The 25,380-nt window shown below is 44.0% G+C and overlaps 2 protein-coding genes and 1 pseudogene across 2 annotated transcripts in view; all 3 read right to left on the reverse strand.

Annotated features, from left to right (window-relative positions):
• The window catches only part of CLDN18 (claudin 18), a 38,402-nt gene extending 34,744 nt beyond the window's left edge, over positions 1–3,658 (reverse strand). The window contains exon 1 of the mRNA XM_089332220.1: positions 3,368–3,658. Within this exon, the coding sequence (XP_089188346.1) occupies positions 3,368–3,587 (220 nt within the window). The 5' untranslated portion in view covers positions 3,588–3,658. The remainder of the gene's footprint in view (positions 1–3,367) is intronic.
• Positions 1–25,380, reverse strand: part of ARMC8 (armadillo repeat containing 8) — an 862,269-nt gene that overhangs the window by 281,512 nt on the left and 555,377 nt on the right. The gene's annotated exons all lie outside the window — the stretch shown is intronic.
• Positions 488–2,410, reverse strand: LOC127482793 (lupus La protein homolog pseudogene; annotated as a pseudogene).

The raw sequence follows: 25,380 nt of genomic DNA on the forward strand, positions 1-25,380 counted from the left end.
CCAGAATGTTTCTCTGTTAAGAATGTTTTCTTTGAAACATATTTCTCGGCCGGTGCTGCGGATCACTAGGCTAATCCTCCGCCTTGCGGCGCCGGCACACCGGGTTCTAGTCCCGGTCGGGGCGCCAGATTCTGTCCTGGTTGCCCCTCTTCCAGGCCAGCTCTCTGCTGTGGCCCAGGAGTGCAGTGGATGATAGCCCAAGTACTTGGACCCTGCACCCCATGGGAGACCAGGATAAGTACCTGGCTCCTGGCTTCGGATTAGAACAGTGCGCTGGCCGCAGCGGCCATTGGAGGGTGAACCAACGACAAAGGAAGACCTTTCTCTCTGTCTCTCTCTCTCTCACTGTCCACTCTGCCTGTCAAAAAATAAAAAATAAAAAAAAAAAACAAAAACAACCCCCCCCCCCCAAAAAAAAAACACAGAGAGTAGCTTGGTCTCCATCTGGACACTCTGATGTGGGATGCAGGTGCTCTGAGTGGTGGCTTCATTGCTGTGCCGAACATTGACTCCCCCTTTTCTCGCTCTGTTCACAGGTCCAGCTACGCCCATTTTCATCACTACCAGCTTTTGTTCCACTGCCTTGAAATGGTGCTTTCCCACAGGCAGGCCCAGCCTGGGAAGCTTTGTTTTTCTTTCCTTTTCCTTTAAATCTGCGACCTTCTGAATGCCACTTGTTTGGGGACTCCTGATGATCTTGTTGCTCCTAGTACTTTGCAAGTCACTCCTTTGTTCCTGAGTTGCAGGTTCCCATTGTTGGCATCTTTGGCTTTATGCAGTGCCTTCCTGGCTTTTTCTCTAAATAAAATTATCCTCTCTTTTGCTCCTTGATAAAGTGTGTCCATTTAGCTAACCATGATTTAAGAAAATACGGACAAGTTTTCTCTGCAGGTCAGACCGTCTGTCTCCTGAAATTTAACAAGCATCCAATTTTTCCTGATAGAGAGTTCATCTCAGCATCCTCTGCTAACTTTACTTTTTCTTCTTGCTCCTGTTTAATTCTCCACTTAGTCACCACTTTATTTCGATTTCTTTCTATTTTTTTTTCTTTTTTTTTGCAAAGTAACATTCTTTGAAAAGCGTTAGCAGGTCCATGTTCTGTATTTCTGGGCTTAGGGCCTTTACACACTTTCAACAGATTCATTGCTGCCAAACATCAAATATCAGTCCCATAAGTGCTTTATGCGAGGCTCTTCGCATCGTGACTTCTAACAATTCTCCTATGTTATCAAGGGTTGCATCGGTAGGAAAGTCTTTGATACACACAGATCTGGGTATTTTTAATACTATTTTTTTTTTTTTTACTCATCAGTCACTTCAGGGAAGAGTTGTTTTGGGGATCTTCTAATTTTAGTTGCTGTTCACTGATTTCCATGAATTCTGGGTTGGATTTGCTTAAACTACTACTTTCATATCTGTTCCTAGGTTGATCTGTTGAATTTTGTCATTTTTGCCAAAGGTACCCAACTTTTATCCAGTTTGGTCTGCTCTTTTAAAAATGTGTCCCTCGGCAAATCAAAGTATGTAGACTACTGTTCAATCTGAGGATGGATTTTGGCTTCTAGCATTTTCAGCAGGTGTGGCTCTAAGGTCCTGGTCTCTCCGGGCTGTGCCACAGGCTGCCTAACAGCGAGGGCAGTGTGGCTTCCATGGGGGGGGGGCACGTTGGCAGCCGTGGTTTGTCCAGGACCCCACCCAAATAGATGTCTGTGTCTGCAGCACCAGACTTAGGCAAGAGGTGAAGGCAGGAAGTTACCCCTGCCCGTTTGAGCCAGAAGAGATTTCAGCTTTGTGTCTTAATGCCCTCAGCTCCCTATTAAGGTTATGAGCCCGAACTTAGGCACAGACAAGACAGGGTTTGAGCTCCAGCTACATCTGGGGGTGGCTCGGTGCAAATTACTCAAACTCAACTTCCGTGTCGCAAAGACAGGATGATCCTCGCACCGAGCCCGCAAGACGGTTGTAGAGACTACACAGACTACTGCATGTTGCTACTCACTCAAGGCTGGTGTGCAACTCACCATGGTTATTTTCCTTTTGTGAGGCCCTCGCACGTCCCTGCAGTCAGCCACAGGCTGGTTCTCTCCGCCATGACTTCTAGCTCTGCGTGCACCCAGGACCCAGCCTCTTGGATGGGTTTTGGGTGTTTTGCACCTGAGCTAGGGGAGACTCTCAAGGGCAAGTAGTGTATCCAGAGCTAAGGAGGAGTCAGCAGGCCACAGGACCACGAAGCCATCCCAAGAAGCATCGTGACTGCTACATCTAACCCCTGGCCCATGCATTGCTATTTTGGAGGGTGCCAGGCCTGCAGAGTCCCAAGACTCTCGGGTGCTCTCCATGAACAAATGTTGGGCGAATGAAAAAACCAATCACTGTGCGAAGCCTTCGCGTGTCACCTTTACCTGACCATGTGATAAGAAGACGAGTTCTTGTTTTCTATTTCTGAGCCTCCTTCTAATGCCCCCCTTCTACCACTGCCCCTGCAAGACCTCGATGCCCGTTCATGGAAGGAACAAGTAAGCAGCATTACACATGACAAGACAACCTGTTGTCTTATTATTAGCTGAGCGCAAGACACTTTTAACATTCTCTGCTCTTGAGATTGAATTTTTCTTTAAGTTAAAATGACCGATGTACTAAGCAAACAAACACATGTTCTTTGTGCAACCCGTGTGGCAGCCGGGCAGGGACATGGCAGCCTGTAGCACCTGTTCCCACTGGCACAGAGGACCTGAGCACAGAGTGCCTGCAGTCTGGCTCCTTGTGACCAATACTTTCTAGAAGGTCAGAAACCCGGAGCCCCAGGGCCAGGCCACTCCTGCCCACCCCAGAGAGACCCAGCCGCACAGTGCTTCCTCTCTGGCCTCTGCCTCCACCCTGTTCCTGTTGCTCCTACACAATCAGAGTCCCTGGAAGCCTGGGGCCACCAGGCAGTTGGGAGCTGGAACTCTGTTCAGGGGACCAGCAGTCCCCGGCTCAGCGGGGCAGGATCCTGGGGCGAGAGGAAGAAGGTGGCTGAAGGCTGGGCCTCCTGAGTCTTGGCCCTCTGGGTGCTTGAAACTAAGTTATTGCTCACACGGAAGTCATTTTTTTTTTTTAATATGCCTCTTAGAACTGGGCACCATCCAATTGTGGGAACAGGATCTCTGACCGTTCCAGAAGGTTCTATCCCTAAGGTCCCTGCCCTCCTATTCCAACCCTGCCATGGTGGCTGTTGCTCCTGCCAAAAATAAATCACAGTTCCTCCCTCCCCAGAGATCCTTTTCAGCGGGCCCAGCTGTCTCCTCACCGCCTCCACCTCTCCTCACCTCCACCTCTCCTCGCCTCCACCTCCCCCCGCCAAGCCGGCCAGGTGCCCGGCTCTTACCTGGCAGCCCCAGCAGGGTGAAGTAGCCGCGGCACTCGGTGAAGCCAGAGCTCTCCCGGACGCAGGAGCGCCACAGCCCTTGGTAGTTGTACACGGCTGTCACTGGGTTGTTGTACAAGTCCTGCGTGCTCCATTGGTCCATGCAGGTGGCAGCAATAATGCCCGCAAACCCGATCAGGGAAACCACGAACCCCAGGCCTTGGCAGGCGGTCACGGCCATGGTGGGGTGCAGCGTCGACACACAGAGCTACCCGGCACACGGACAGCCCAGCTCTGAGGGGAATGAGTATAGGGATGGAGTTTTCTCAAAGAGGTCGGTGCTCACGTCACAAGTGGGCCGTGGGACGGAGGGGAGGACTCACCAGGGCCAGCTGGGCCTGCCCTGTCCTTTATCTCCCCTACTGAGATAATGTCCCCAACATGGTACCAAGAGCCATTTGTTTTCCATCGTGTGTACACTCTATGCACTGTTTACCTTCCCGGGGAGTTTCTTTCCTGATTAAACCAGGCTCCCTCTGCAGAGGGGAAAGCAAGTGCAGAGGTGGCTGCTGGGGAGTGTTGCAGGTTGCTCAGGCACCCAGTGGCTGAGCCACAAAGAACCTGCAGATACAGGGACTCCATCCATGTGGCCATGCCATTCTGAGCGCAGGGACTGAGCTACAGCCCGGCTCCTTGGCTAAGAACTTAGGTCGGGCTGGTTATGAGGCAAATGCAGTAGATTCTCATTAATCGTAAGAAGAGTCTGCAAACTCTCAGGGGACTCTGAAATTTTTTTTAAACTTTTATTTAATGAATATAAATTTCCAAAGTATGGCTTATGGATTACAATGGCTCCCCCCATAACGTCCCTCCCACCCACAACCCTCCCCTTTCCCACTCCCTCTCCCCTTCCATTCACATCAAGATTCATTTTCGATTCTCTTTATATACAGAAGATCAGCTTAGTATACATTAAGTAAGGATTTCAACAGTTTGCTCCCACACAGAAACATAAAGTGAAAAATAATAGATGATTTTTTAAATGATGATGAAATCAGATCAGACCTATTGTCATGTTTAATCCCAGTGAGAGTCAAGTTGGGAATTGATTCTTTCTTTCTTTCTTTCTTTCTTTCTTTCTTTCTTTCTTTCTTTCTTTCTTTCTTTCTTTTTTTTTTACAGAAGATCAGTTTAGTATACATTAAGTAAAGATTTCAACAGTTTGCACCCCCATAGAAACACAAAGTGAAATATACTGTTTGAGTACTCGTTATAGCATTAAATCTCAATGTACAGCACATTAAGGACAGAGATCCTACATGAGGAGTAAGTGCACAGTGACTCTTGTTGTTGACTTTACCAATTGACACTCCTGTCTATGGCATCAGTAATCTCCCTATGCTCCAGTCATGAGTTTTCAAGGCTATGGAAGCCCCTTGAGTTCTCCGACTCTTATCTTGTTTAGACAAGGTCATAGTCGAAGTGGAGGTTCTCTCCTCCCTTCAGAGAAAGGTACCTCCTTCTTTGAAGACCTGTTCTTTCCACTGGGATCTCACGATCTCACTCACAGAGATCTTTTATTTAGTTGTTGTTGTTTTTTTTTTTTTTTTTTTTTTTTTTTTTTTTGCTGGAGTGTCTTGGCTTTCCATGCCTGAAATACTCTCATGGGCTTTTCAGCCAGATTGGAATGCCTTTAGGGCTGATTCTGAGGCCAGAGTGCTGTTTAGGACATCTGCCATTCTATGAGTCTGCTGAGTATCTCGCTTCCCATGTTGGATCACTCTCCCCTTTATTTATTCTATCGGTTAGTATTAGCAGGTACTAGAATTGTTTATGTGCTCCCTTTGACTCTTAGTCCTTTCATTATGATCAATTGTGAACTGAAATTGATCAGCGGGACTAGTGAGATGGCATTGGTACGTGCCACCTTGATGGGATTGAATTGGAGTCCCCTGGTATGTTTCTAACTCTACCATTTGGGGCAAGTCAGCTTGAGCATGTCCCAAATTATACATCTCTTCCCTCTCTTATTCCCACTCTTATGTTTAACAGGGATCACATTTCAGTTAAATTTCAACACTTAAGAATAACTGTGTATTAATTACAGAATTAAACCAGTCATATTAAGTAGAACAGACAAAAAAAAAACTACTAAGAGGGATAATGTATTAAGTTGTTCATTAACAGTCAGGGCTATGCTGATCAAGTCACCATTTCTCATAGTGTCCATTTCACTTCAACAGGTTTCCTTTTTGGTGTTCAGTCAGTTGTCACCGATCAGGGAGAACATATGGTATTTGTCCCTTTGGGACTGGCTTACTTCACTCAGCATGATGTGTTCCAGATTCCTCCATTTTGTTGCAAATGACTGGATTTCGTTGTTTCTTACTGCAGTATAGTATTCTAAAGAGTACATATCCCATAATTTCTTTATCCAGTCTACCGTTGATGGGCATTTAGGTTGGTTCCAGGTCTTAGCTATTGTGAATTGAGCTGCAATAAACATTAGGGTGCAGACCGCTTTTTTGTTTGCCAATTTAAATTCCTTTGGGTAAATTCCAAGGAGTGGGATGGCTGGGTCGAATGGTAGGGTTATATTCAGGTTTCTGAGGAATCTCCAGACTGACTTCCATAGTGGCTTGACCAGTTTGCATTCCCACCAACAGTGGGTTAGTGAGGGGACTCTGAATTTGCCAACACTGATATTACTCATGGGTTAGGTCCCTGTGAGTCCAGCTCGTGGTATTCTGATCTTCAATAGGAAGCCTAATTTTGTGTGCGTTTCTGTGTTAAGGCCCCTGTAGAACGCATATTTTTGATGCATTAGCATTGAACTTACAATCGACAGCCGTGTGATTCATGCTAGAGCAAAGCTGACCCAACCCAGGTGTTTGCTAAGGCGCATCACAGCCCGCTCCTGCACTGTGGACAGCAGGTCGACCCTGTGTCTGGGGCGCATTTTGAACAGGAAAATCAACAAAGTTGTGGAAAACGTGGCCGCCAGGATGCTTCGAAAGGGCACCTGTCTACTGCGTGGGAGCTGGGAGGAGAGGGCGGGGCCTTGCTGCGTTCACTCTCAGCTAGGGAATGGTGACTCAGGCAACTCAACGTTATACAAGGTGAAATAAGCCAGTCCCCAAAGGACAAATACCATTCGTTCTTCCTGCTCTGTGGTGACTAATAGAGCACCTAAAAGGCAATCTATAGAAGTGAAGCTGACATTTTGAGTGCGATGATTTTAAACAGCCCTTGTCTCGACTGCTAAGGAACAGGTTTTTTTCCCTTCATCCTATTTGTTGAACTCTTTTACTTTAGTGTAGGATTAAACTTAACGTGTATAAAGTTAATTGAAGATAGGTCTTAGGAAAAAATAAGAATGAGAACAGGAGAGGGAGGAGCAAGAAGGGTGGGAGTGTGGGTGGAGGGAGGGTATTCAGTGGCTCAGATAGTGAAGGGATGGCCTAGAAAAACTCAGCTCACTTTCCCAGGGAGAAAACAAGAAGGCTTGTTAGGTTTAGCCTGAGCTGATTCATGCATGGAAAAAAAAAAGAAAAGAAAATAATCTTCTGAGACTGTGTTGCCACGAGCCTGTGTCTCCTGTGTGACTGGGGTTGATTTTACACACTCCACACCATGGTCCTGAAGCTCCCTCCCTAAGGACGTAGTTGTAAGAGGCGATTCTCGGCAGATAGCACTTCTGCAATGGCTCGCAGAGGCGACTGCGAAACCCTCACTGCGGATTGCACGGGATTTCTACACTTACAGCCCTGTTAAACTTGAGCTGAAAACTCAGAATTTGGGGACAGAGGTTAAGATGCCATCTGGGATGCCTGCATCTCAAATCAGAGTGCCTGGATTTAGTTCACACTCTGCGTCTGATGCCAGCTTCCTGCTAATGCACACCCAGGGCAGCAGCAGGTGATGGCTCAAGTATCTGGGTCCCTGCCACCCACATGGGAGACCCAGATGGAGTTCTGGGCTCCAGGCTTTGGCCTGACCCAGCACTTGCTGTTGCTGTTGAAGGCATTTGGAGAATGAGCCAGTAGATGGAAGGTCTCTCTCTCCCCCCCCATCCTTTCTTTCAAATATGTAAAAAAAAATAAATATGGGACAGGCTTTTGGCACAGTGGTTTAAGTCACCTTAAATGATGCCCGCATCTCATATCAGAATATTGAGTCCCCAGCTCTGCCCTCTCCATTCCAGCTTCCTGCTAATATACACTCTGGGAAGCAGCAGGTGATGGCTCAAGTATTTGGGTCCCTGCCACCCACATGAGAGACTCAGATGGAATTCTGGGCTCTTGGCTTTGACCTGGTAAAGCCCTGGTAGTTACAGGCATTTGGGGAGTGAACCAGTAGGTGGAAATTCTTTCTGCTTTTCAAATAAAATAAAAATAAGTAAATAAGCTATTTAAAACCTCAAAATTAATAATCTGTTACAAACAATGTTATACTTGTAAACAAGCTTCTAAAAAAAAGCCCACCCGCTCTGATTTATAACACTTGTCAGTTTTCATGGTGTAAATTCTCCCACCATGGCTGATTTGAAGCTAGCAATGTGAATGTAGTCATTGAAGGCAAAGCTGGAAAGAGATTCATAGAATCAGTTCTGGCAAACTGACTTCCGCACATCACTGGTTATGAATAATAACATGAAATTTAATAAATGATGACAGTGGGTCCCCCAAGAGGGTCAGATCCATTAATGACATAAAAGAAGGAAATCATACCACATGAAAATAAAAGTCGTCATACAAATAAAAGAACAGGAAGATTTCACAATCTCTCCCAGAATTTGTAGAAATTAAATATATAGATAACAAAGCAAAAATTCAATATTGGGTCAGGTAGGAGGCATAATTTTGACAACCTTTTCAGAAAGATCTCTTTTGGTCCTTGTGTTACCCCCCTAATTATAACTTGAGCAGTCTTCCTAAATTTTATGAAAAAGTGTATTATAAAAAAAACTAGGCATGGACTTCAATTTTTTTGGCATCCAAATTAGTTTATCTTTTAACTTTATTTTCCAGGGACTTTATGAAGTACCTTCATACATTAAGGGGCAGAAAGATTTACACATGTAATTAAAGTATTATGCAGCTGATGTTCAAGTAGGACGATAATCCTAGGTTATCCAGGGAGGCCCAGTGCAATCATAGGGACCCCAAAAAGCACTAGAAGAAGGCAGAATAGGAAGTAAGAGATACATCAGTGAGCTAAGTCTGAGATATTTGAAGAGTGAGAAGGACTGGAAGAACAATCATTAACTCAGAGATGAAAAGACTCACATGCCAAGGAGACAGCGACCTTAGTCCTAGAACTGTAAAGAACTGATTCTTCCAACCAAAAATGAATGTGAAAGAGGACCCCAAGTGCCACATGAGAACCACTGCTAAGTTTCTTCTGGCAGCAATAGAAAACAAACAATTGTCAGCTTAAACACTGGTGAAGGTAGTCTTCATTAGCTAAAAGAACTGAGCAATGATGTCACATGTGCAGATATAAGGAGAAATGGAAAATAGGAAGCAGCAGGGACAGGAGTGGAGGAGAGAAGGTGAGGCTCAGCATCTCTCTAACGGGAGCACCAGAGAAGAGAAGAAATCACATGGGAGCTGATAAGGTATGGGATAAGGGTTTTCTAAAATCAGTGAGGAGCATAAATCTTAGATTAGGATTGCACAATGATGAGGCCAGCACTGTGGCGTAGTGGCTAAAGCCACTGCCTGTGACACTGGCATCCAATCTGGGCACCTGTTCATGTGCTGGCTGCTCCACTTCTGATCCAGCTCCCTACTAATGGCCTGGAAAAGCAGCAGAAGATGGCCCAAGGGGTTGGGCCCCTGCCACTCCTGATCTGGATGAAGCTCCTGGATCCTGGTTCCTGCCTGGCCCAGCCCTGGCCATTGTGGCCACCTGGGGAGTGAACCAGCCAATGGAAGATCTCTCTCTGTTTCTCCTTCTGTTGCTGTATCTCCGACTTTCAAATAAATCAATAAATGTTTTTAAAAAATTTAAAAGAAAATCGCACAAAGAGTTCCAAGAAAGGTAAATAAAAATAAAATCACACGTGGCTGCATTAAAGTATTGAATAATAACAAAGACAAAGAGAAAAACCTATTCAAAAAAACTAAAAGACAGGAATTATGGCTATTATATCAATTAAAACCAGAAATTGACAGAATTTTGTCTTTAAAGACTAAGAATAAAAATAACTATTAACCTCAAAACATTGAGAAGACAAGTCAAAAATCGAGAGAAAAATTTACAAAAGACATCTCTGATAAAAGATTCTTATTTAAAATGTACCAACAGCTTTAAAATACTTAACAATAAGGAAACAAATAACTCAATTAGACAATGGAGGTGTTAGCAAGGCCAATTTGACAATGAAAAGATATAAAAGGCATCCAAATTAGAAAAGAAGAGGTAACATTTTCTGTGTTTGCTTCTATATGTAGGATACCCTAAAGACTCCACAAAAAAAAAAAAAAAACCATTAGAACTAGTAAAGGAATTCACTAATGTAATAGAATACAAAATAAATACACACAAATCAGTTGTGTCGCTTTGTAGCAATTATTATTTGTTCAAAAGGGAAATCAAGAAAAACATTTAGTTTATAATAATATCAAAGAATGTAAAATACTTAGAAATTTAATCAAGAAAGGTGAATGTTTTATATACTGAAAACTATAAAACATTGATGAAAGAAATAGAAGACACAAATAAATGGAAAACTATTTTCTGTTCATGGATTGGAAACATTAAAATTGTTAAAATGTTCGTGTAACACAAAGTGATATACAGATTCAGCCCACCCTTTATCAAAATTCCAGTGGTATTTTTCACAGAAATAGAAAAAACAAATCTGAAACTCATGTGGAATCACAAAAGACCCTTTTTAAAAATTTTTTTTTTAATTTTTATTTTTTGACAGGCAGAGTGGACAGTGAGAGAGAGAGACAGAGAGAAAGGTCTTCCTTTGCCGTTGGTTCACCCTCCAATGGCCACCGCGGCTGGTGCGCTGTGGCCAGCGCACCGCGCTGATCCGAAGGCAGGAGCCAGGTGCTTCTCCTGGTCTCCCATGGGGTGCAGGGCCCAAGCACTTGGGCCATCCTCATCCTCCACTGCCTTCCCGGGCCACAGCAGAGAGCTGGCCTGGAAGAAGGCAACCGGGACAGAATCCGGCGCCCCGACCGGGACTAGAACCCAGTGTGCCGGCACCACAAGGCGGAGGATTAGCCTATTGAGCCGTGGCGCCGGCCCACAAAAGACCCTTAACATAAAGTAATCTCGAGACAGAAGAACAAGGTTGGAGTCATCCCATTTCCTGATTTCAAATGATTTTACAAAGCTATAATAATCAACATGGTAAGGTACTCAGCCTGAAAACAGACACGTACACCAATGGAACAGAATAGAAAGGCCAGAAATAAACTGAACATACCCGCTGACGTACATTGTCAATGAAGTTTTGATAATGGCTCCATGAATACCCAAAGGGGAAAGGACAGTCTTCAATAAGCAGTATTGGATATTCCCATGCAAAGAATGGATTGGATCCTTGTCTTACACCATACCGAAAAATCAACTAAAGATTGAAGGCTTAAGTGAAACATCTGAAACCTTAGAACTCCTAGAAGAAAATATAGGGGAAAAATCTTGACATTTGCTTTTGCAATTTTTTTTTTTTTTTTAATATGACACCAGAAGCTCAGGCAAAAAAAAGCAAAAGCAGCTAAATGGGATGACATCAAACTAGAAACTGCTGCATACAAAGGAAACATCAGCAAAATGGAAAGGAGAAAATACATTGGGATAAAATATCTGTAGATTATATATCTGATAAAGGGCTAATAGCCAAAATAATAAGAATTCATAAACTCAATATCCAAAAACAAACCCAAACCCAAAATGCCCTGATTTTAAAAAGAGTCAAAGGATCTGAATAGACATTTTATTTTTCTGAAAGAGGCTTACAAATGGCCAATAGGTCTATAAAAAAATACATCATGAATCACTGGAAAAATGTAAATTAAAGCTTTAACGAAACATCACCTCTCATCTGTCAGGAAGGCTATTATCAAAAAGATAGATGATAACAAGCTTTGGTGGGATTGTGGAGAAAAGGGGACCCTTGAAAACTGTTGGTAGGAATACAAATTAATACAGCCATTATGGAAAAGAGTTTCCTAAAAAAACCCAAAAACATAGAAGTACCATATGATCCAGTGATTTCTCTTCTGGGGATATACTCAAAGGAAATGAAATCAAAACCTTGAGGAGACATCTGCAGGCTCCTGCTCACTGCTGCGCTGTTCACAGTTGCCAAGATACAGAAGCAATCTAAGTGTTGACTGATGGAAGACATTATGGGAATCTGCTAAGAGAGTAGACCTCAGAGACTGTCTCTATACACACACAAGGTGACTAGGATATATTAATTTGCTTGACTATAGTAATTGTCTCACTTTGTATATATATATCAAAACATCACATCATATACCTTGAATATTTATACTTTGTATGAAAAGTAACACGTGGACAAAAGATCTGTACAGAAGCCACTTCAAAGAAACTACCGAGATGGTACATAGGATCCTGAAAAGATGCTCAGCTTCCTGTGTCAGGCTTCAGTAGGGGCAAGGAGTTGGAACTGGAGGTGACCATGAAAATGCAAAATTCCTAGTATTCTGAGAGATTTTCCTAGGTGTGAAATGAGGACCAATCTCAGGGACAGGAGAACTGCTTGTTAATCCCAGTTATTTGACAAACTGCAGGAGTTGGGGTCCTAACTTGGTGAAACGCAGCAATCAGGGCACACATCGAACTCCCAATAACCAGGTGCTTATGAGGCTTGGAAAGACAGACTTGTTCGAATGCCTTTCAGTGACCAGGTGGCTGACTCCTTGTAGCTCTGCCCCTCTGGATGCCAGGGTCCTGGACAACTGTCCAGATATATACCATAGACCTGTGACTGGGAGGACATTCCTCTTTTCTTCTTCTTCCTCTTTTTTTTTTTTTTTTTTTTTTTTTTTTTTTTTTTTTTTTTTTTTTTAAAGATTTGGTCATCCATTTGAGAGGTAGAGTTACAAATAGTGAGAGGCAGAGACAGAGAGAGAGGTCCTCCATCTGCTGATTCACTCCCCAAATAGCCACAATGGCCAGAGCTGGGCTGCTCTGAAGCCAGGAGCCAGGAGCTTCTTCCAGGTGTCCCATACAAGTACAAGGGCCCAGCACTTGGGCCATCTTCTACTGCTTTCCCAGGCCATGGCAAAGAGCTGGACTGGAAATTGAGCAGCCGGGACCTGAACCAGCGCCATTTGGGATGCAGGCACAGCAGGTGGAGGCTAAGCCTACTCTGCCACAGTGGCAACACTTCCTCTCTGTTCTCATGTCCAGATTGTCAGTGGTCAAGGATGCTTTGGAAACTTGCAAGTTTTTTTCTTATTTTTTATCTGCTAGATCTTAGGGAGTCGGGGCAAAGCAATCTCAGTATGTGTGATGACATAACATAAGAAAAAGTGCAAGTCCTAACTTTAATAGTATTGTGGAATTTTACTTTTCACCAAGTGGGGCCTGTTTCCAGAGAAATAGATGCTTCCTGTCCACGGTATAAGGACAATAAGGAAAACACCAGGCTGAATACCATGGTGTTCAGAGGTCTTCAGTGCTAAGTGGGCTCTACAAAAGCAGATCCAAATTTTCAGAAGTGTGAGAGCCCACCTGCTCTTCCTAGGGGAGATGTCCATCCCAGATCCCGCGGGAGAAACTCAGCATGTTGCTGTCACGCGCTCACGCTACCAGGGCAGGTATGACTCAGGAAATGACCACTGAACCCCGAGTTTCAGCCTAATGTGGGTGTTCCTAGGACAGGATTCAGTCACTTAGTGACTCATTTCCACTTGGTTTGGCTTGTGGGAGGAAGGAGATAAAATTCCCCTGACTGTGGGAGTGGTTCTAGGACCCTACCCTACTTGGAGTCTCAAGATTGGATTCTGAAACTGCAAAGTGTGACTAAGCAACATACTGCTCAATGTTCATTGGCCTTCTAGTTCAAGCTATGTATTCGAGCCCCACTTTGAGTGACTGATGGCATACGGGTTTTCAATTAAAAATTTACACTAAAGAGCTTCAGCAGTTCAAGCATGTTTGGTAAGGAATTTGAACAATGCGTATGCATTCAAGCTAGACAGGAAGCAGGTTTGTATTTGATTGGCAAGCAGAATTCCAGCTGGAAACCTCAACTATGCACATTTCCACAATCCCACATTTTTCCTGTTGGCAGCACAGGTGTACCCTGCGATAGAGGAGGCCTGCTTAGGGCAAAGTGTGAGCACAGACTCAGCTCTTGGTCAGGGTGTGATGTCATCACACATAGCGCTCAGGCTCTCCCACCCTCATTGTCTGTCTGTCTCTGAGATCTGCCCTCTTCAGGCATGCTCCCGGCACTCTCTCCCAACTCTAATACCTGCTAAAGTCATGATGATTGGGAGTAAGGCTAAGCTCTAACATCTTTTACACCATTTGCACATTACCCCAGGAATCACCTCTGTCCACCTTAAAAACAAATGAAACAAAGCATTTTCCCCTGACTGATGGCTTGGTGATCCTCAGACTTTTGGATTTTATCAATGAGTGTATTTTTTTTATTAATGACCTCAGGACCCAAAGAGGATGGCTGTGTAAGGACAATAGCTAATTACCACAATCACATAATTTGTAAGACAAAATATTTTAATATAAAAAGATTGAAATTTAAAAAAATATTTATTTGAAAGGCAAACTTATAGAGAGAGAGAGAGAGAAGGAGGGACAGACTGAGAAATTGTCCTTCTACTAGTTCACTCCCCAAATGGCCAGGGCTATGCCAGGTTGAAGGCAGGAGCCAGGAGCTTCTTTTAGGTCTCCCACGTGGGTGCAGGGACCCAAGCACTTGGGCCATCTTCTGCTGCTTTCCCAGGCACATTAGCAGGGAGTTAGATTGGAATTGGAGCAGCCAGGTCTCAAACTGGTGCTCATAGGGGATGCAGGCCCTGCAGATGACAACTTAACCCAATATGCCACAGTACCAGGCTCCAAAAAAGGTAGAAAATCTAATCTAAGAATAAAGGGTGGTCATGGACAGCAAGAATATGTATGTTTACTGTGTCTTTACATTTCAAACGTCCCACTTTGCCCTCATTGTTTTCTATTTCTTTTCGGTGGGATGGGGGGACCATCATCATGGGTCAGCATAGTCTATGAACCCACATGCATGCAGGAGCCTGGGGCTGGAGGCCATACCCATCCCATTACCACTGAGATGCTCACTGCTAAGGTTTGTTGAAGAGGGGCAATGACAAGATGTGGGGGCCAGAAATATGACTCTTGAACGGGAAGTGAGGATGGGCGTTTTGCTGATCTTAAGTGAATGTGCTAACTTTGGGAAGAGAAATAATGGGATAAGATAGGAGAGCCTGAGGACTCTGATGGCTGGGAGGGGGTAGGGACTGAGGTAGGTGGAAGTAGGGGCAAGGAGCCTGGTGGAAAGAGCCAGGTGCGGAAGAGAAGGGAAACAATTTAAAGTTCCTAAGGTCCATGATTATGAGCTTGAACCTTGAAGAGATTGCTTGAATCTTCTGTGGGCAGAAAGTAAGGAACACAACTGATTGACAGGCTGGTCGGTTTCCTGTGATGGAGTGGAATCATTTATGGATATGTCTGTTAAAAAGCAATTGTTGAGAGGCTGGCTCCATGGCATAGCAGGTAAAGCCAACACCTGTGACTCTGGTTTCCCATATGGATACTGGGTTCATGTCTTGGCTGCTCCTCTTCCCACCCAGCTCCCTGTTAATGGCCTGGGAGAAGCCACAGAAGATGACCCAAGTGTTTGGGACCCTTCACCCACATGGGAGATATGGATGAAGCTCCTGGCTCCTGGGTATTACAGTCATTTGGTGAGTGAACCAGTATATTGAAGATCTCTCTCCTTCTCTCTCTCTCTGTAATTCTGATTTTCAAAATAAATAAACATATCTTTTAAAAAAAGAAAGCCAATTGTTGAGCAAGAAAGTGTGCTAAGCCCTGGGGATATGGAAATGAATGAGTTACAGTTCTCATCTCCAGATATGTATGTTTATTTCTGAATGATATACATGTGCTAGTATCTGTATGTGTTATATATACCATAAAACATATCCTCACATGAAAATTAAAGGAGGATAATGCAAAATTGATTGTAAAAAAAAGTTCTAAAATCATCTTCCATGTGCACCTCAGTGGATTATTTTGTCAGTACCTGGGATATGCATAGTCCCTACTGGAGATTATTGGCAAGTCAGGAGTGAACAAATTAAGAAACAAACAAGGAGAAATACTGATGGCTTCAGGAAGAGGAATGTGCATGGAGCTGAAGGACAGAGCAAACCAAGTTTTGGGAGGCTAAGGAGAAAAGAGGGAAAGAGTGCACTGGAGTGAATTGAAGCCAAAGAAGAGAAAAGATCACGGAGCTTGGAGCTGGGGGAAGTAGAGTGAGGAAGACACTGGTGAGTGCCATGGGGATGGAGCCTACCCACATTAAAGGAGTTTGACAGTCGGGTTGGAAAGGATCAGGCTCATGTGGACACAGCTATGTGAGCGGCATGAGGCTGGGTCTGTGGTCACCTATTCTCCATGAGTTGTACCCAACTCTGTACCATGGTGATCACTGACAGTTTGTCTTTAACTGCAGGGAGCAGGGTGGGAAATGCTTACATCGGCCTGAAAAAGGAAAAAGCCATAAACCTCAGGGGAGAATCTGGCACTGATTCTGATACACAGGTCACAGGCACTGAGGCTCGGTGTTAGCTTTCTGAATCATTTGACAACAGCTCAAGGGTGACCAGCAATCCTGCCTTACTCAGGACTGAGTTATATCACTGGAAGCCCTAAGTCCTGGGAAACTACTCAGTTTCAGGTAAATGGGGACATTCGATCACCCCCAGTTATAGCACCTTGCTTGCCCTTTTGAGGAGCAAAGTCTGATTCTTCTCAATCCGCTTGGTTCCAGTAGTTTCCTCCTTAGAGATGGAAGGTGACTGAGGCCCAGCCACTCAGCATTGTTCACATCCTTGGCCATTGTGATTGGATCATATGATACAAACCATGTCTGCAAGACTCCATTCTGGATATTTTGTTGGAACTATTGGGAAAGAAAAGGATTGTTTTCAATGGGACTTCTGGCAACAAGTCTAATGAATGCTTGAAAGGCAAGGAGCAATTGGAATCTTGATTAAGCCAACATAGAGAAAACAGGAGAGGGAGAAGAAGACTAGACCTTGATGATATCTGAGCCCTGTGCTAGACCACAGCTGAGGAGAGCTTTGTCCTTAAATGTTTTCAGTTATATGAGCCAACATGTCTGTTTTCACCCAGCTCTTGCTCAAGCCATGTTGATTGGGTTTTTCTAACTTCTAACTGGTAGAGTCTTGGCAAATACAGCTTGTGGTGGCCAAATAGAGATAAGCAGATACTTATTGTCCTACCCAGAAGGCACTGTTTACTCTGCACCTTGATGCTTGGGGTGAGGGGTTCAAGCAGCTGCCTGTCCTCTCTTAAGCAAGGTAAAGGAGATAACTGGGTTGTGCGGAGTTTAGTGGTCAGGAATCAAGCTGGAGAACTGGTGTCTAATGGGACTTAATGACTAATTCAGATGGTAATTTGACAGAGTGATGCAGCAACAATGTTAGAAAAAATTTGGGAATTTTCAGACTCTTGTTATCTCATTTTATTTGTATTTGTTCACCTGTCTGAGGTAAGATATTTAGAAGAATTATTGAATTTTTATTAACATGTACTATTTGTGTATTTTATGGGGTACTATGTAACATATCAACACTTGTATACAGCATAAACTGATAAAATCAGGTAACTATCACCCCCCCCCCCCTTTTTAAAAGATTTATTTATTTACTTGAAAGTCAGAGTTACACAGAGAGAGAAGGAGAGGCAGGGAGAGAAGTCTTCCATCCGCTGGTTCACTCCCCAGTTGGCCTCAATGGCCAGAGCTGAGCCAATCTGAAGCCAGGAGCCAGGAGCTTCTTCCACGTGGGTGCAGGGGCCCAATGATTTGGGCCATCTTTTACTGCTTTCCCAGGCCTGAGCAGAGAGCTGAATTAAAAGAGGAGCAGCTGGGACTCGAACCGGCACTCATATGGGCTGCAGGCACTGCAGGTGGTGGCTTTACCCGTTACGCCATAGCGCTGGCCCCTATCATTCCCTTTTTATAATCTTTTCCTTATGTTTGTAGGCTGTAAGCATCTTTCTTCTCACTCTTCATCTGAAGTGCAATTATTATTATTATTGAGAACTATCATTTCTCCCCTACACGTGGAACACCAGAACTTTTTGTTTCTGGTATCTGTCATCCAGCCTTCCCTCCCCCTTGCCTGCCTCTAGCAATCACTATGCTAAGTTCAGATCAGTTTTCCCAGCTTCCACATATGAAACACAACACACAAGTATTTGTCTTTCTGTGTATGGCTTATTTTGCTTAATATAATGTTTAGAATTAAAAAATAAATCTCAGTAGATGGCACTGCACTCTGCCTGATTTGGTTTTATAATTTCCATTTTCAGTGACAGATGGTTTAGGCAACAGTTAATGGACTGGCTCTGGGAGGTGAAGTTTAGGAGAAAAGAGATGTTAGAGAGATGTGCTTAAACTTTTTCATTGGAACTCGTGAGATTAGTCCATTTTCCATCAACAAAGCAAGGGGTTGTGTAAGTAAAGCTGAGTGGACTGACACCATCCTTCCAATACATTCAATGATGATTTAATCTCACATGTGAATGACCACAGCTGTCAGTCGCCTGTCAGCCTGGCCCTGATGCAGCCCTGGAGGTGGAGGTGGTGGCAGAGGCTTCACCCCTGATGCTGCAGGAAGAAGAGGCTGTGGAGAGGGGAGGGAGTGCTCACCTGCTGGCCCCAGAGTTGGAAGTAGAAACTCCATGTCGGGAGGCTCTTGTTTCTAGGATCGATAGGCTGAGTTTGATCAGCCCTTATGCTGGACACAATTTTAAAAACTGAATAAAATATTAAGAAAAAACTTTTTTTAAAAATATTTTATTTATTTATTTGACAGGTAGAGTTACAGACAGTGAGAGAGAGGAGAGAGACAGAGAGAAAGGTCTTCCTTTTGCAGGTTCACTCCCCAAATGGCCGCAATGGCTGGAGCTGCGCCAATCGAAGCCAGGAGCCAGGTGCTTCTTCCTGCTCTCCACAAGGTGCAGGGGCCCAAGCTTCTGGGCCATCCTCCACTGCTATCGCAGGCCACAGCAGAGAGCTGGACCGGAAGAGGAACAACCAGGACTAGAACTGGCGCCCATATGGGATGTCGGCTACGCAGGCAGAGGATTAACCTAGTGCGCCACTGTACCAGACCCAAGGAAAAACTTTTAAAAACATAATAAAATAAAAAGATAATACAGAATCACCAGGCTGAAACTGAAGGAAAAACAGTCTTTCAACGTAAATAAGCATGGAAGTCAATTTCACCTGAGAACATTTACTGACTCTGAATATCAGAATCTTTCCTTGACACTGTGGGAGGCATGGGCGGAGGACAAAAATCAAAGGTCTATGAGAACTGAAGCTAGGGAGGTGAGAGACTATTCCACAATGAACTGGGAACCCCAAAGTCTACACCTTCAGGGCAGGGGTGATCCAGAGATCAGAATTTTAACTCAAAAAATTCCGTGGTATTCTAAATAGTTTGGCATAAGATGTTTTCAGACTGACACTGACCTCAGGTACCTGGCATAAAGCAAGCTCAAATGTTTTCCTGGAGGACTTTCTTTTTCTTCTTTGTGGACCTCAAATGATTCCTTCTGATAGTTTAAAAAATATATTATATAACACGTAGTCAAAGATAACTAGACATACTGAAAAATAAGACTCCATGAGAAAGAGACAGCAAAAGCAAAACACAATAAAACAGCAAAGTTGGACACAGTCAAAAAAGGAGTTAGTAAACTGAGAGATCCATCTAAGGAAATTATCCATAATACAGTGTGAGGATAGAGAGGAAGAGTGAGAGTACGCGCGTGTGTGAAGTGAGAGAGAGAGAGAGAGAGAGAGAAAGAGAGAGAGAGAGAAAGAGTCTTGGAAGAAATAGTGATAAGACATAAGTATATGCCAATTTGCCATCAAAAAGGAGAAGAGAGAATGCAGGTGATGTGTATTTGAATAGGTAAGCATTGATAAGTCTCCAGAACAGATGGGGCATCAATTAAAATTCAAGAAGTCCCGAGATCCTATGCAAGATATATTGAAATGAATACACTCTACACACTATCATCTATCTCTATACCAAAGGTAAGGAGAATTGTTAATGGTGGCCAATGGAAAAAAGATTATCTTCAAAGGAGCAGCAGAAGACTAGGAGCAACGATGGAAATAGAGGACATTGGAATATTTCAAGAAGCTGAAAGAAGGTAGTCACCAAGTTTGAATTTTATATTTTGCAAACATATCATTTAAGAATAGAGATAAAGAAAAAAAACACTTTCAAACAAAAGCTGAATGAGTTCTCCAATAGCAGATCTGTAACAAAGTAAATTCTAAAGAAATGTTTTAGATCGAACAAAAGATTCTGAACTTTCTACAAGTTGTTAAAGATCATTTATGAACAACCCACAGCTAATGTTATTCCCAATAGTGAAAGACTGAGTGCTTTCTGATGAGACTAGGAATAAAAAATGTCTGCTGTCACCCCTCCAGTCAGCATTTTATTTGAATTTCTAATCAGTGCATAAATTAGGCAAGAAAATGTAGCTTTCTCTATTTGCAGAAGACATGATCTTATATATAGAATCCTTATATGTAAGAAAAACTCAAAAACATCCACTCAACCAACAGAGCAATAAATGAGTTGAGCAAGGTCAGGGTACAAAGTCAATATACAAAAATTAATTCTAGGGGCCGGCACTGTGGAGTAGCCGGTAAAGCTGCCACCTGTAGTGTCGGCATCCCATATGGGAACCGGCTGCTCTACTTATGATCTAGCTTTCTGCTGTGGCCTGGGAAAGCAGTAGAAGATGGCCCAAGTCCTTGAGCCCCTGTACCCGTGTGGAAGACCCAGAAGAGGCTCCTGGCTCCTGGCTTTGGATCTGCCCAGCTCCAGCCATTGCAGCCATCTAGGGAGTGAACCAGCGTATGGAAGACCTCTCTCTGCCTCTGCCTCTCCTATAACTCTGCCTTTCACATAAGTAAATAAATCTTTAAAAAAATAAAAAAATAATTCTATTATATATTCTTGCAATTAAAAATCTGAAAATGGCATTAAGAAGATGATTCTATCCCATATAGAATAAAATAATATAATACTTAGAAATAAATTCAAGGTTGAAATAAATAAAAAAAATTAAAAAACCCCTCATTGCTATGAAGGTTGCAATATATCCCAAATGGATCTTTAGATTCAATTCAATCCCTACAAAAACTTTGGCTGATTTCTTTGTATAAATTGACAAATTCATTCTAAAATTGATATGGAAGCTCAGAGAACCCTGTGTAGCCAAAACAATCATGATAAAGAACAACAATGATTTCAAAACTTATTGCAAGTCTACAATAATCAAGAGAGTATGGCAGAGGCAAAAGAATAGACATATAGATCAATGGACTGGAAATAAAGAAAGCAGAAGTAAGTACAGCATTATTGTCTACTGATTTTTGAAATAGTGTAAAAGCAATTTAATGGGGGGAAGAATGGTCTCTTCAACAAATAGTACTGGGACAACTGGATGGCCACATGAACAGGAGCGAGGTTGAATCCCCTGCGTCACATCATATACCAAATTAACTCAAAATGGACCAAAGACTTAAATGTAAGACCTAAAGCTAGAAAATCTTTAGAAGAAAATATAGACATAATTCTTTATGCTCTTGGAGTAGGCAATGGTTTCTTAGCTATAACACCATAGGCATAAACAACAAGGGAAAACAGAAATTGGACATTATCAAGATTAAATTAAAATTTTTTTTTATTTGAAAGGCAGAGTTACAGAGAAGCAGAAACAGAGGCAGAGGTAGACAGAGAGAGATCTTCTATCTGCTGTTTGCTCTCCAAATGGCCACAATGACTGGAGGTGGGCTGATCTGAAGCCAGGAGCCAGAAGCTTCTTCTAGGTCTCCCAGAGAGAGAGAGAGAGAGAGAGAGAGAGAGAGAGAGAGACAGAGAGAGAGAGTGAAGTCTTCCATCCACTGGTTCACTCCCCAAATGGCTGCAATGGCAAGAGCTGGGTGGATTGGAAGCCAGGCACCAAGAGATTTTTCAGGGTCTCCCACAAGGATGCAGGGGCCCAAGCACTTGGGCCATCTTCCACTGCTTTCCCAGGCCATAGCAGAGAGCTGGACTGGAAATTGAGCAGCAGGGATTTGAACCAGTGCCCATATGGGATGCTGGTGCTGCAGGTAATGGCTTTACCCACTAATCCACAGTGCTGGCCCCTAAATTAAAATTTTTAACATCATTTAATTTCGTTTTTATTTGAAAGGCAGAGAGAGAAACACACACAGAGATAGAGACAGACAGAGATCTTCCATCTGTTGGTTCACTCCCCAACAGCCAGATTTGGGCCAGGTCAAAGCCAGGAGCCAGAAGCTCAGTCCAGGTCTCCCATGTGGATGGTAGGGACCCAAGTACATGAGCTGCTGTCTCCCATGGCACACATTAGTTGGAACTGAATGGGAAGAGGAGTGGCCAGGACTCTAACTAGGCACTCTGGCATAATACACAAGCATGCCAAGTGACAACTTCACTGCTAAGCCAAATGCTCACTCTGCCAAATTAAAATTTTTGTATCTCAAAGGAAACTCTCAAGAAAGTGAAAAGAAAACTGACTGATAGAATGTTATGCTGTAATTTTTCTTAAGAATGTGAGGGGCGGGCGTTGTGGTGCAGTGGGTTGAGCCCCTGCCTGTGATGCTAGCATCCCATAGGAGCTCTGTTTTAACAAAGCTCTTTAAAGAAAGCCTGGGTGCTTGGTTCCCAATCCAGTTCCCTGCTGATGCGCTTGGGAAAGCAATGGATGATGGGCCGAGTGTCTGGGCCCCTGCCACCCAAGTGGGAGACCTGGATGGAATTCCAGGCTCCTGGATTTGGTGTGGTAAAGCCCTGGCTGTTGCAGCCATTTGTGGAGTGATCAGTGAATGGAAGATGTCTGTTTTTCCATCTCTCCCTCTCTCTCTGTAACTCTGCCTTTCAAATTAAAAAAAAAAATTTGAAAGGCAGAGTTTCAGAGAGAGAGAGAGAGAGAGAGAGAGAAAATCTTCCATCTACTAGTTCACTCCCTGACTGCAATGGCCAGGGCTGTGCCAGGCTGAAACCAGGAGCCAGGAGCTTGATCTGGGTCTCCCATGTGGATGGCAGGGACCCAAGTACTTGGTCATCTTCTGCTACTTTCCAAGGTGCAGTATCAGGGTGTTGGATCAGGTGCATTAACAGGGAGCCAGGACTCGCCATATGGGATGCCAGCATCTTAGGCAGCAGCTTAATCTGCTAGGTCACAACGCCAACCCCAGTAAATAAGTCTTAAAAAAAAAAAAAGAATTTGAAATGATTTCTTCCCTTGAGAGAATGTGGTAAGCCAAGGGAAAGTGCATTGCTGTGCACTGGGCTGGTTGAATGGGCCGTGATGCGTGTAAAGGGGCTGTACAGTGGCCGTGTTTTCCCAGGAAGAGTACCTCTGCAACATCTGATTAGTTTAAGTGTAAAAACCAATTGAGTGGCCAGCGCTGCGGCTCACTAGGCTAATCCTCCGCCTTGCGGTGCCGGCACACTGGGTTCTAGTCCCGGTCGGGGCGCCGGATTCTGTCCCGGTTGCCCCTCTTCCAGGCCAGCCCTCTGCTGTGGCCAGGGAGTGCAGTGGAGGATGGCCCAAGTGCTTGGGCCCGGCACCCCATGGGAGACCAGGAGAAGCACCTGGCTCCTGCCATTGGATCAGCGCGGTGTGCCGGCCGCAGCGCGTCGGCCGCAGCGGCCATTGGAGGGTGAACCAACGGCAAAGGAAGACCTTTCTCTCTGTCTCTCTTTCTGTCACTGTCCACTCTGCCTGTCAAAAAACAAACAAACAAAAAAACAAAGAAACAAACAAACAAACACCAAAAAACAAATCCCAATTGAGTGTGACATCAAAGTACCTTTAGTTAACAGACGTCTAAGTTCACTTTGTGATGACAGTAAGATGAGCGGAAATCCCCCAGGTGGGCTTTCCACTCACCCAGCGGCCACACCTCATCTGAGCCCACGTTCAGTATCGGGAGGCGGCCGGGCTGTGTTTCCTGCTCTCAGGAATCAGGAGGAATGAGCAAGAGAGCAAACAGGTGGGGAGGGCTGGTTTCTGTTTGCCTAGCTGCAGGCCTGCTGGGCTTCCTGCTGGCTCCCAGGATTCAACACCAGCTCCACAGTCACCTTCGCGTGCGTTTATTCCGGGGAGCTGAAAATGCACTCTCAGTTGGTGAGTCGGGGCGAAAATGAAGGCTCCGACTTGCATTTCCCTTCCCAAGGATTTCCCTTCATTGACAATGCTTACTTTTTCTTATCACAAATATAATTTATAACACTACGTAATATAAAATGGTAGAAAAAAGTGAAGCAATTTTTTTTTAAATACAAAAAAAGGGAGGCATAGGGGAAGCCTCTGTCATTGTTTAATAATCTGAGTGCTATTGCCCAATTCAATCTTTATAACAAAGCCAGGAAATAGAGGCTTTAAGTACACCAACTTAGCAGGCAGAGAAACGAAGGCCCTGAGAGATTAGGTACAATGTATGTGCAATGTTTACTTAAGCATTCACTTATTCAAAAGAATCAGCAAGCATCCTAAGAATTCCACAAGCGCTCTGTATCTTCCTACCAGGTGGACACGTGTCCTTGCATGCTTGCCAAAACCTTAGGAGTGGACCACAACCACGATGAACCCCACGGCAAATGGCGGGCTTTGGATGATAATGATGTATCAATCTAGCTTTGGGGGCTATTGCTCATGCGGGGGTGGAGATATGTGAGTGGGTTGTGTAGAGATAGGGTGTATTTGAGAAACTCCTATAGAATGAACAAAGTCCAAGTGGCAGGTGTTTGGCATGACAGTTAAGAGGCTCCTTGGGTTGCCTGCATCCCATATTGGAGCGCCTGGGTTTCAGGCCTGGCTCTACTCCTGATTCTAGCTTCCTGCTAACTGGCACTCTGGGAGGCAGCAGGTGATGACTCAAGCATTTGGGTCCCTGCCACCCTTGTAGAAGACACGGATAGAGTTGCAGGCTCCTGGTTTCCGCCTGTCCCAGCCCTGGGTGTTGTGGGAATATGGCCAACAGTCCTGTGGATGAAAGATCTCTGTCTTAGTAGCTGTCTCTGTCTCTCCGCCTTTCAAAACAAATACATAATTTTAAAAGAGTATAGTAAGAATTAATTAAAAGGAAAAATTTTAAAAAATCTGAAACCAAAAGGAAGCATAGAGCACTCATTGATTCTACCTCTAAAAGTCACCATTATCAACATTTTGTGTTGTTTACCATTAGTCTTCTTTCCCTGAGTGCGGTTCACGTGTTTTTTTACCTAATTGGAATCAGAAGGCACACGCAAATTTCACCGAGCGTTTTTCATTTGACTTCACATTTGTGAAAAATATTTTTACCTTATCAAAACCTCATTGCCGGCATAAATGCTGCTCTCTTATCTTGTGGGTGTACCCTGCTTGCTGAACCTTTCTCCACTGTTGGAGATGTAGGTTGTTTCCAGTGTCGTAGACCGAGAATGCAAGCGTTCTGATGGTTAGGGAAATTTTTTTTTTTTTTGGATGTAATTGGAATTGTGTCTCTGCAGAAATTGGTTGGTTTGGTAAGGAGAAGTGGAAGGAATAAAAACTTCTTTTTTTCTCAGTTTGCACTGAGCGCCTAAAGTCTAGTTGTTTCTCTGAAAGTGGTCACGCACGGCTCTGGCTGTGCGGTGGTTACGAGCGCGCAGCCTGCTGAGGTTTGAGATGGCTTCTGTCATTCACTGCCTCCCTCACAG

The sequence above is a fragment of the Oryctolagus cuniculus genome, chromosome 4 (genome assembly GCF_051225735.1).
Source record: "Oryctolagus cuniculus isolate XC-2025 breed Fujian yellow rabbit chromosome 4, ASM5122573v1, whole genome shotgun sequence".
Taxonomy (NCBI): Eukaryota; Metazoa; Chordata; class Mammalia; order Lagomorpha; family Leporidae; genus Oryctolagus; species Oryctolagus cuniculus.